The 10,776-nt window shown below is 45.0% G+C and overlaps 1 protein-coding gene across 1 annotated transcript; it reads left to right on the forward strand.

Annotated features, from left to right (window-relative positions):
• The first annotated feature begins 1,840 nt into the window (after positions 1–1,840).
• LOC149372038 (uncharacterized) lies at positions 1,841–6,573 on the forward strand. The gene is made up of 3 exons (XM_089581501.1): positions 1,841–1,907; positions 5,852–6,069; positions 6,430–6,573. The coding sequence occupies exons 1-3, from the start codon at positions 1,841–1,843 to the stop codon at positions 6,571–6,573; spliced, it is 429 nt and encodes a 142-aa protein (XP_089437627.1).
• The last annotated feature ends 4,203 nt before the right edge of the window (positions 6,574–10,776 follow it).

Consider the following 10,776-nt stretch of genomic DNA (forward strand, 5'->3'; position numbering starts at 1 on the left):
TGCCCGACGGTGCACAGCAGGTTGTTGTGATTCTCTTCATCTTGCCGCTCGCTCGGTAAACCGACCGGGGCACACACTCCTCCTGTTGCTTTTTTTTTTTTTTTAGAGCGATCAATGTGCATTTCATAGTGTATGATGCCTCGTTTTTCTCAACTAAGACCTCGCACCGCTGGATAAGTGGAGCTTTCATCTGCTGACTAGAAAAACAACTAGCAGTCCTGGTGAGCCCTGGAGGCTGCTCAACATGAAGTGAACGCCGGTCGTGAATTAAATTACCGAATTCGGTTTCAATGCATCTTTCAAAATAATTCCTGCGATACCACAGCCAAAGCCGAATGTTGTTCGTAATGTTGCAGATGTTAAAGTGCCAGCACACAGGTAGCGATCTGTTAAGAACTTTGCTGATGAAATGCAATGGCGCAAGAACTCAAGGACGAAAACACACACTAGACAAGAGAGCCGTCAATTCTGTGTGCTTTGGGTCTTGTTTTCTGGCGTCTTTACAATTCATCAGCGCTTTCTTGTTCCGAATTCTTTGAAACCAAGGCCTTGTTAAGAACAATTCTTGAGCATGAACCTTTGCTCACCTTTCTTCCTGCGATAAGGTTTTCTGCTTAGCAATACTGTGCACAACTCACTCTTTCTTTCCTGATTCCATGCGTGCGTCTCTATCCTTACGCTTGCAGACTGCTGCCCCCCCCCCCCCCCCCCCCCCCCCCTGCAGAAGGCGACGCACCAACGGAAAGAAAAAGTGACGGCGAAGTCAAATTCAACGGCGCATTGGAAAGGTGTTCGATGCAAAGGCGAAATGTATACAACAAATACTACTGACGTAGATTTGTCGCATCACATCGTATAATCACCTGTGCATTTTTTTATTACCTTTTTCGCTCTTTCTTATATTAGCTTCGGTGTCTCGCTGTTCTCCTTTTAGTATAGTTTATTTTCTTCAGAGGATTGACAGTCGAAACGAATGGTTATCTGAAAATCTCCGCTAACTTTTGACTGCACCGGAAGAGGAAATTAAAAAAACTCCTGATAAGACAAACCAGGATAGGAACGTTGACACATGCAGGCACTCCAGAACGCCACATGCGCATAAATTGTACATAAATAAGTCCATGATAGCAAGCTCCATTGCACAATCGACCAATGCACAACCGGCCTTTGCCAGTGTCGCCGCTCTATTTTACTGCTCGAACCACCCGTACGAAGGGGCTTTCTGCGCTGAAAGCGCATGGGTTTTGGTGGCACCTGCGTGTCCGGTTAATTTTCGATTAACGACCATCACAAAATCTCCCATTGAATTTTGACTGACTGTCAATGAGAGGTTATTCACTGTTCATTGATTTTCAAGCGATGTGCTAAACAACACCGCCCTCTATTCTTATCCTCTTATCTACTCGTTTTTCTCTTAATCTTCAGCACAGTGCGTAGACTCTGACAAATTACTTTCTTGCTCTCTCTCTCCCTCTGAGGTCGCGGCTCCTTTTCAAGGAGAGTCCACAAGCAACACATGTGATAAGTTCCTCAGACATGGTTCATAAAAGACGCGTACTCCATGTGAAAGCTCCCAGAGAGCCGGAGAGAAATAAAAAGCGATACAGAAGAAAGCGGAACATTAATCACTGCCGGTGGTTTACATCACAGAGCCGCAGGCTTCCTTTATCGCGTCACAGATCAGAGTGACGAGATGCCTGGAGCTGCGCGCTGCTAACCTCAGTCTGCGGAAGGAAAAACTGCCCTTACTTTTTGATAAAGTGGGCGCGTACTTAAGCATCTGCTAAGGCCCGCCTACAGGGTGTCTGACAGTTCGAGGACCGAGAAAGCAGTCACCAACATGGCTGAGCTCCATGCCCCCAAGAGGCAGTCTGCGCTTGCGATCATCGTCATCTTACTTGTGGCAGGTGAGTTTGCCATGCAGTTTTAATACATCTTGCCTTTTCCAGCTATGTGCACGCGCAAGTGAAAAGAAACAGCTGGAAAACAAAAACCAAATTTACTTTAATTCTACGTCGAACTTGGAAATGTATACTAACAAGCCAGAGAACGGTCAAACCACGCAAAATGCACCAGATTTTAATACGACCATCCCCGATTTCTTACAGAAATTTTATGGCTCTTTACTAAACTGTCGAATGTAATTTTTCATAACAGTATGGGGTGGAAAACTTTTCCAGGCATCCAACAGCTTTCCGGACGAGTTCAAAACCAGGTCGCATTAAAAAAATGTCAAAACAATTATTTTCTTTTTAAGCTCTAACATTCCTCAAAATGTATAGCAGAGTATTGTAAGTGCACAGCTTTGTGCGAGCTTTTAATTTATTATTTTAGCCCAAATAGCTTAATTTCTGCAATATTTTTTTTAAAAACGTGCGCGACATTCGTCAACAATATAACGATATAAAACATTTGATCGGCTATCAGCGACACGTACAACTCGATAAAAACGCTAGACACAGAATAAATTAGACAAACTCTCAGATATCAAATACCGAAGTTGCGAAAAGGTGGTTTTGCCACGTATTTTCATAAATTTCATGCTGAAATGTTCTTATTAAATATACAAAATAGCCGCAATTATGGCTTTAGTTACTGCAACTTCGCTCCGCGATATTTATTGGACTCATGTTTCTTTCTTTAGGTGAGAAAACCATTTTTAATGAGGGAGTAATTTCTCACTAGAATCCAGCCAAGTGTCGCCGAACGGCTACAAAGGAAATCTATACAGTTTCCGCAGAAACTTCGCAGTTGAAGAAAAAGTAGTTTTGGTCTGGAGTTCGCACCCGCGACCACCGCTTCGCCGGAGCAGTCGCTCTACCAACTGAACAAACCGGGACAGTTAGCACACGGTAGGGCGAGAGCGAAATGACCAATAGCTCGAAGTGGGAACTCTACCTCACCTTGGGGATTCCCCTAAGCATTTGACCAACACTGTTCCAGTTATTGATCAATTTGCTCTCGCCCTACCACATGCTAGCCGTTCCAGTTTGCTCAGTTGGTATAGAGCGGCTGCTACGGTGAAGCGGCGGTCCCGGGTTCGAACCCCGAACCAGGACGAATTTTTCTTTAACCACTAAGTTTCCGTGGAACCTGCGTAGATTTCCTGTGTAGCCGTATGGCTGAGCTTTGGTTGATGTCAGTCAGTAATTACTCCCATATTACAAATCTACTTTACCTTGGGGGATCTCCCTAAACATTTGACCGAAATCATTTTTGAAGTTAAAGGCCACATCACATAACGCTCTTGCCCCATACTGTCAGTGCACTAAAAGGCGCGCTCTCGCCAGCTCAAGAGAGGACCACCCTGGCCGTTTCTTGCCGCTTCGTTCACGTAGACGTTGAGAGTTGAAGATTTCAGCAACTCAGAGGAAGGTATTGCTCCGAGCAAGAGGCGGTTGGGAAGAAGAGAAAGCAGAGCGCGGCGGTGGCGAGACGCTGGCTGCGTGAGGCAGTCGTTTACGCTTTTCCGAACGCTCCCCGAAAGAGAGAGAGAGAGAGAAACGCTTAATGCATAGAATGGTTGGGTGGGCCATAATTCCAGGAGCCCATTGGCTTTCGCCGCCGTTCTTGCCCAGCTCACCAGCAAAATCTGGTCATCCGAATGTGAGCTGGACAGCGCCACCTCCCAATCCTCAGTTGTTGGGTTACTGATTCTTGGTATAGCTGAGTTTTTCAGGCATGCCCATAGCATATGGTATAAGTTAGCCACTTCACCTCAGAAGGTGCAATGTGGATGGTACAAATTTAGAAATATATAACCGATTTTGACGGGATTTATGTAACATTCGATAGCAATTAACTTTAAATGACCCCTTGCTCCCTGCTTAGAATTTTGTGCGGTTCGGCGTATACGTTCCTCGTTAATCTGGCAAGTTGGCGTAAATCCTTATAGCCTAATAGCGGTTCTGGATAATTTTGTTCCTGCCAATGTTGGGGGACCCGAGGTAATAGCGCGCTGGCAGCTGCGTGAGTGCCTTCGTTTCCAACATCCTCAGAGTGCCCTGGATGGTTGTGGATTTAAAGTCTGTATCTTCATTAGTTCTGAGTATTCTGTCTGTGTGTCCGCAAGTCGCTTGATACCGCCGACGCATGCGTAAACACAGCATGCGATAAGCCTTGGTCCGGCTACGCTCGAAGCATGGGAGCGTGTACGCGTGAACGCGTCAGTACACGGAGGGCTAGAATTTTCAGCAGCAGCGCCGCCGCCGCGATGTGCAATGGAGTGATATACTACGGGGAAAAAGTCACCGGCGGTGCGTCCCTTAAGCTCCGAAACACTTTTCTCGCCTAAATAAAAAACACTACAACAAAAAACCTTCAGTGAAATTACATATCCACACCTAATAAATGTAGGCGTGTTCTTCCTATTTAATAAGAACGCCTCAGTACGAAATTTATGGCCGAGTACGCGGAAAAACGCGCTTTCTCGCAACTTAGGCATTTTAATTTCGGTACTTTTCTTTATTGTATTCTATTTCTAGCATTTTTGTCGAGTAGTAGACGTTTCTGACAAGCGACAAAAAGTTTGATATTTCTCACGAATGTCGTGCACGGTTAAAAAAAAAAGAAAGATTGTAGAAAACGTGAGGGCGCACCTAAGCTCCGCGTCAGATGTATGACGCAAGCACGTTAATGGCTTAACGCCCATATATGCGGAACTGGTCATTATCTACTTCACATTCATAGATAGCTGGATGTCCTCAAACCATCCCTGGAGCAGTGATGCAGTGGTTAAGCGATGCGCCAATGACCCGCCTGGTGGCTTTTCTGGTGGCTTTCGAGAGCTGAGCAACGGGCCATAAATTTTTTCGACACCTCGCGGATTATCAGGCACAAAACCCTGGTTCGTTTGACATGGAATGATCCAGAAAGTATGCTTGATAAGTATGCTTATCACTGGTTATCACTGCTTCTTACTTATCGCATACCTATCACACCCCCAAGCGAGCGGTGAGTGCGGTGCAATGGAAAGCGGCGCTGAAAGACAGAACAAATGTAAAATCATTAACAAAATTATTATCCAGGCTTACAGGTAGCGAGAGTAAAGCAATGTGTAAATGCAGCAAATGTAATGCATAAAATCAAGGCAAAGTAAAGCGAAATTCAATGGCGACACTTTCAGGCAATGGGACGTGCCAAAAAAGACGAGTATCGAATGAAAAAGTATCAAATAGAAAAGTATCAAGTAGAAAAGCATCAAATGAAAAAGTATCAAATAAAAAGCGTCAAAAAGAAAGGCATAAAACGAAAAAGCATCAAATATAAAAACGTCCAATAGAAAAGTATCAAGTAGAAAAGCTTCAAATGAAAAGTATCAAATAGAAAGGCATCAAGTAGAAAAATAGCAAGCAGAAAAGCATCGAATGGAAAAGTATCAAATAGAAGAGCATCAAATAGAAAAGTAACAAGCAGAAAAACATAAAATGAGAAGTATCAAATAGAAAAGTATCAAGCAGAAAAGCATAAAGTGAAAAAGTATCAAAAAGGAAAACGTCAAATAGAAAAGTATCAAGTAGAAAAGCAACAAATGAAAAAGTATCAAATAGAAAAGCATCAAGTAGAAAAATAGCAAGCAGAAAAGCGCCGAATGAAAAAGTATGTAATAGAAGAGCATCAAATGGAAAAGTATCAAGCAGAAAAGCGTCAAGTGAAAAAGTATCAAATAGAAAAGTATCAAGCGGAAAAGCATCAAATGGAAAAATAATCATCCTAAAAGCGTATTCTGCTTGCGCTGTTATCGCATCAGACCATCTGAGCGTCTGTCAATTTTTCTTTTGCTTACCTGCGAATTTTCTGGTCTAGGTAAGAACGCCACATGCAACCTAGAGCGTAAAATCTCTCTCAACAGGTGCGCTGGGCGTGGCAAGCGCCGTCAGGTTTACCGAGCTTAGGCTTCCAACCAAGCCGACTCGTGGGTCGACTGTGAGACTGGACTGCGTGTTCGACCTGGAAGGCAGTCCGCTCTACAGCGTCAGGTGGTTCAAAGAAGGAAAGGAGTTTTACCGTTTCATGCCCAGCGACCAGCCGAGACAAACGGCGTTCCCGCTTCCAGGAGTCACCGTCAACGTAAGCGCTGCGTGTCAGCTTAGAAACGCAAAATTTTATCTTAGAAAAACTAACTACCACAAACTCGCTTGTCTGTCCACGCCCGGGACGGGAGAGGGGAGGGGGATGCAGTCCTTCACACCTTCGACAAAGCACCATGATACCTAGAAATCGAAGAATGCCGCCAAGCGAAAGCGCCACCGCGGACCCATATAGGACTGCCACCTTTGTTTGGGTTGGGCAGTGTTGCCAGACACTAAATGTTTTTCCGAGTTGTGAATAAATTACTATTCGGACTCTTCTCGGGCAGTAAATGTTGAGAAAAAAAGCTCACTGTGCATCCTCGAAGCGGCGCATGTGTTTCTGGCTTTGTTTTTTCAGCTCGCAGCTTCCACAGAATCGTCATTAACCCTGGACAACATAAACCATTACACTTCGGGAATATACCAGTGCGAAGTGTCGGCAGAAGCGCCGTCGTTCGGGACGGTTAGAGGACTGGGAAACCTTCTGGTACTCAGTGAGTAAATGTCAATTTTCTTTCACAAGGAGGAATGCGTTTTAACAAGCTTCGCGAAGTACGTACCATTCTTTTGTGCTGCGTTGTATCCCTTGGCACCGCATGGAATTTGTAGCTTCTAAAAATATCTGCTGAGAATCCTAGCATGCCATTTAAAGCACGCGTTCCACAAAGGGAGACAAAGGGGTCACCTATGAGTTTACCATGTTTCGTGTTGCCTCCTGTCGAATCTACATAATTCATGCACCTCCACTTTCTGCGCCCATTAGTGCTACCATCTTTATCATGCGCATAGCCTCCCCTAACGGCTCCTCAGGGAGGTCGGCCTGTGGTGGAACCGCGACGGGGACTATGTGAAGTGGACTATGGACAATCACTTCACCAGCAGCCTATGCGAGTACCTCGCCGAAACTGGTCTACACTCCTTCTTTTAACTTTCTGTAACCTACATTCCACTCCCCCTTTTCTCAACTTATGCCTCAAGGCAGACTTCACGAATAAAAAAAAAAAAACCACTTTCGACGATATGTATATTTCCGATCGGTTTTCCTGGCTTCCATTGAAGTCGAAAATCAGCATATTGTCCTCGCAGTTTCTCTATGTCGTCCGTGTATCATCCTTTAAGCTGGCAGACTCAAATTGAATAGTTGTCTCGGATGAACGAAATTTTCGTCCGCTATAATGCCATAGCCGCCGGAAATGCGTATTAAAGCGAAGGCCTTTAATGCCTCATCGTTGCCGACAGAAGGTTGTAACTTGTCAGCAGAGGTGTCAAGCTTTTCGGTTGCTCAAAACGTCAGAGTGCGCGGATTCGAAGTAATGAGGTCACCAACGGATGTCTGACGCCCCCTTTTGGAGCAGACGACAACTAATAAAAAATAGTTGTCGTCCGTTCCGACAGGGGACGCAAGGCGTCCCTAGGTGACCACATCAGGACCACATTACATACCTCTTTACTGCGAACAGAGCCATGGAAACAACCGAACTCAACGAAGCAGAGAGAGATTCGTGCTAAAGAAGCAGTCAAAGTCGGCAGTCAAAGTGTGTAGTTGTAATGTGTAGTCAAAGTGTGTAATCATAATTATAGTACAGCACAAACAGTCTCGCAGTCAATGCTAAACAGTGCGCCAGGAAAGGCTTTCGCCTTGCAGCACTTGAGCCAAAGAGCCCCCTGAATTTTTTTCGCTGTCCATAGCAATTCTTAGTTTTCAAATGGGATGAAAAAGAAAAGGAAGCCAGGTCGAACATGTGTCCAGCCCTGTGGTGGCTACGTGGACAAATAACGTGGATCGTTTTGATTTTTGTTTTGTTTTTGTTTTTTGGAAAGAGCTATTCACCTTGAATTTTACCTAACGGGTCAAACCAACCTCGTCGAACCAAATAGAAAGTATTTATTCTTCTTTGTCCATGGTGAAGAGCATTCACATAAATTATTTGTGACATTGTTTTCTTTTTTTTCAAACTGCTTGCTTTAGATACGTCAGGGAAGATAGACGCCCCTCTAGTATCAGTGCTGGGTGGAACAGCGCGCCTGAACTGTCCGTACGACTTAGACCACGGAAGCCCTTTCGAAATCAGATGGCTTAAGGACAACCAAGAGTTCTTCCTTTTTGTACCTAGCCTGTCGAATCCTGCGCTCGCCTCCAGAGTGGATGGAGTGAATGTGAACGTAAGTCTACATTCGACAGTGCTTAGTTGAGTATCGTCGAATCAATAATTTGTTTTTTTTTTTTGTTCCTGGCTACGGCTATTAGATATTACAGTGGTCCATAAAACATTCGAAATGGCTATGAAGCACTTCACATAATTCCAGCCGTTTACCCAACATCCAGCAGTCAACTTCAATGTGCACAAAAATAATACAGTCGGAATTACGTAAGTGTGATGATAGAAGTTGGTTTGGTTTGGTTTATGGGGTTTAACGTCCCAAAGCGACTAAGGCTATGAGAGACGCCGTAGTGGAGGGCTCCGGAAATTTCGACCACCTGGGGTTCTTTAACGTGCACTGACATCGCACAGTACCCGGGCCTCTAGAATTTCTCCTCCAAATAAATTCAGCCGCTGCGGCCGGGATCGAACCCGCGTCTTTCGGGTCAGCAGCCAAGCACCATAACCACAGAGCCACCGCGGCGGCGGTGATGATAGAAGTGTGACTCAAAAAACGTATGACGGGAACAAAATCTAATTAAAAGTAATTAAATTAGCCAACACCAATGGGCACAGACAGTTTGCTTGTTCGCCGGAAAAATGTAGTATCGCCGGAAAGAGCAGTATCTTGGCACTTGTGCTTTTCAAAAGGTGGCAGCACCTCCCAGGGTGCGCATCTTTTGGGAAGGGCGCAAAATTACAAACTGGCGCTCAGCGCAGTACGCGTACGGCAAAAACGCCACGGGACGGAATGCGGCCGTAGTACCCGTACGGCAAAAGCAGTCAAAAACATTCTTGCGCATAAATGTGGGTCTGTTTTAGCCTTGATCATTGCGACGAGATGTCTTCTGCTTAGGAAGGAAAACTTTTGACAATTATTGGGTGAGGCTTTTCAAAGAAGAAAGGCTCTTATCTATCTCTACAGCCGTAATCTAATCTATAGCCTGAAAAGAAGTTCGCCAATTAACAAATCTGCAAACATGTGTATGATGTTTCCAAACATCATTTAACAAACTGCGGTGAAATAGGTGGGGTTGATGCTTATCACTAAAGCCTTGAAGCCAGTTTATGCTCGAGGCTACGCACCGAATTGCTCTTGCAGAACGCGCTGTACTGATGTCTTGTAATCTCCCTTTTACTGGTTAGGAAGCAATGACGCAACCGGTATACACGAATAAGCGGCGTTCTCCCGTTTCGCCCAGGTGCAGCAGTCGAACGCCTCCTCAGTCTTCCTCGAGAGACTGGACGCGTCAAGCGCAGGGACTTACAGCTGCGAAGTGGACCCAGGACTTCCACGTGCTTCCTTCCCGACAACGCAGTACACAGCAAATATCACTGTTTCCGGTAGCTGACCATTGTCAAATACTCGAAATTGCAGGGCCGCTTTCGAACTTTGCTTTTCGTTTACTCCTGTTCTCCAAACTCCCCCTCCTGACTCTACCCCCCTGTCCCAAAGCCCTCTTGGGCATTACATAAGGGTTATCTAACGTTAGCCTGCATTAAATGCCGTGGCCAAAAAAAAAAATCCCCAAAAAACGGTTCTGGCCAATTTGGGGCAAGTTAAGCGCACTTAAAATAACGCGGAAAAAATAAGAAGTTTATAAGAGGAATGACCAAAAATAAAAGACATAGACGGAACAAAGGAAAGGAGGTTACCAGATAATGCCTGTTGACTACACCCTACACGTAGGAAGGGGGATGAAAGGAACGAAAGAGAAGCGGAATCCAGGAATCTTATTAAGAAGAATCTGATTAATGTGGGCAACCGGACCACACACCACACCAGCTGCCGTGGACGTTTGAACCACAATCAGTTACATTCCGTCCCTAAAGCAGATATTTGGCAGCAAGGGTATCTGTGAAGAGAACATGATTGCCCTGGAGAGCCTCGAAAACACCGCGGTAGATTCAGCTTTGAAGAAGTAGACTGGCATAACGCACTTTTTTCCAAATTAACGCCGCATTTCGTGGTATTAGTAATTTTGGCTGTAAAAGGAACATCCCACTAACTACGAGCATCGAATACAACGAACGAAAGCCGCGTGACCGTGAGGTCTAAGTGGGCTCGACCTGATTAGGAGTAACCTGTGGTTCACAAATGCTCAGTCCTGCTCATAATAATCATTCATTCGTATATAGCTAGTGTTGTGTTGCGTTGTGTTGGGTTGGGTTTAACGGCGCATAAGCGGCTAAGGCTATATAACTAGTGACATTGTTACCAGTCAAAGCCACACCTGGCCTAGGAGACCTGTCGTAGTGGAGGGCTCCGTACTAATTACAACCCCATGAAGCCCTCAGTAACAAAATCTCAGTACGCGAACAAACAAGGCATCGAACACTTGACTTCTGACGCAATGACAGTACCATATAGCTAATCGGTCAGTGCTGCGGATTCTTGCTCACTTCTCGTACTTTTACAAAGTGTGCATAAAAAGAGCACACATTTCACGCGCTGATTTTAATTACACTTTCTCCTTTTTTTTTTTTTTGCGTAGAGCTTCTGGACACAACACCCGCAATAACAAAAGACAGGGAGAACTACCAAGTCGGTGACACTGCGCACC

The sequence above is a fragment of the Amblyomma mixtum genome, chromosome 1, assembly GCF_055824585.1.
Source record: "Amblyomma mixtum isolate Tamu chromosome 1, ASM5582458v1, whole genome shotgun sequence".
NCBI classification, from domain to species: domain Eukaryota; kingdom Metazoa; phylum Arthropoda; class Arachnida; order Ixodida; family Ixodidae; genus Amblyomma; species Amblyomma mixtum.

Excerpts from the sequence above, each read along its gene's own strand:
- LOC149372038 (XM_089581501.1), top strand. The coding sequence starts at position 1,841 with ATGGCTGAGCTCCATGCCCCCAAGAGGCAGTCTGCGCTTGCGATCATC. Across the intron at positions 1,908-5,851 it reads CGTCATCTTACTTGTGGCAG|GTGCGCTGGGCGTGGCAAGC; the intron begins GTGAGTTTGCCA and ends CTCTCTCAACAG. Across the intron at positions 6,070-6,429 it reads TTCCAGGAGTCACCGTCAAC|CTCGCAGCTTCCACAGAATC; the intron begins GTAAGCGCTGCG and ends TTGTTTTTTCAG.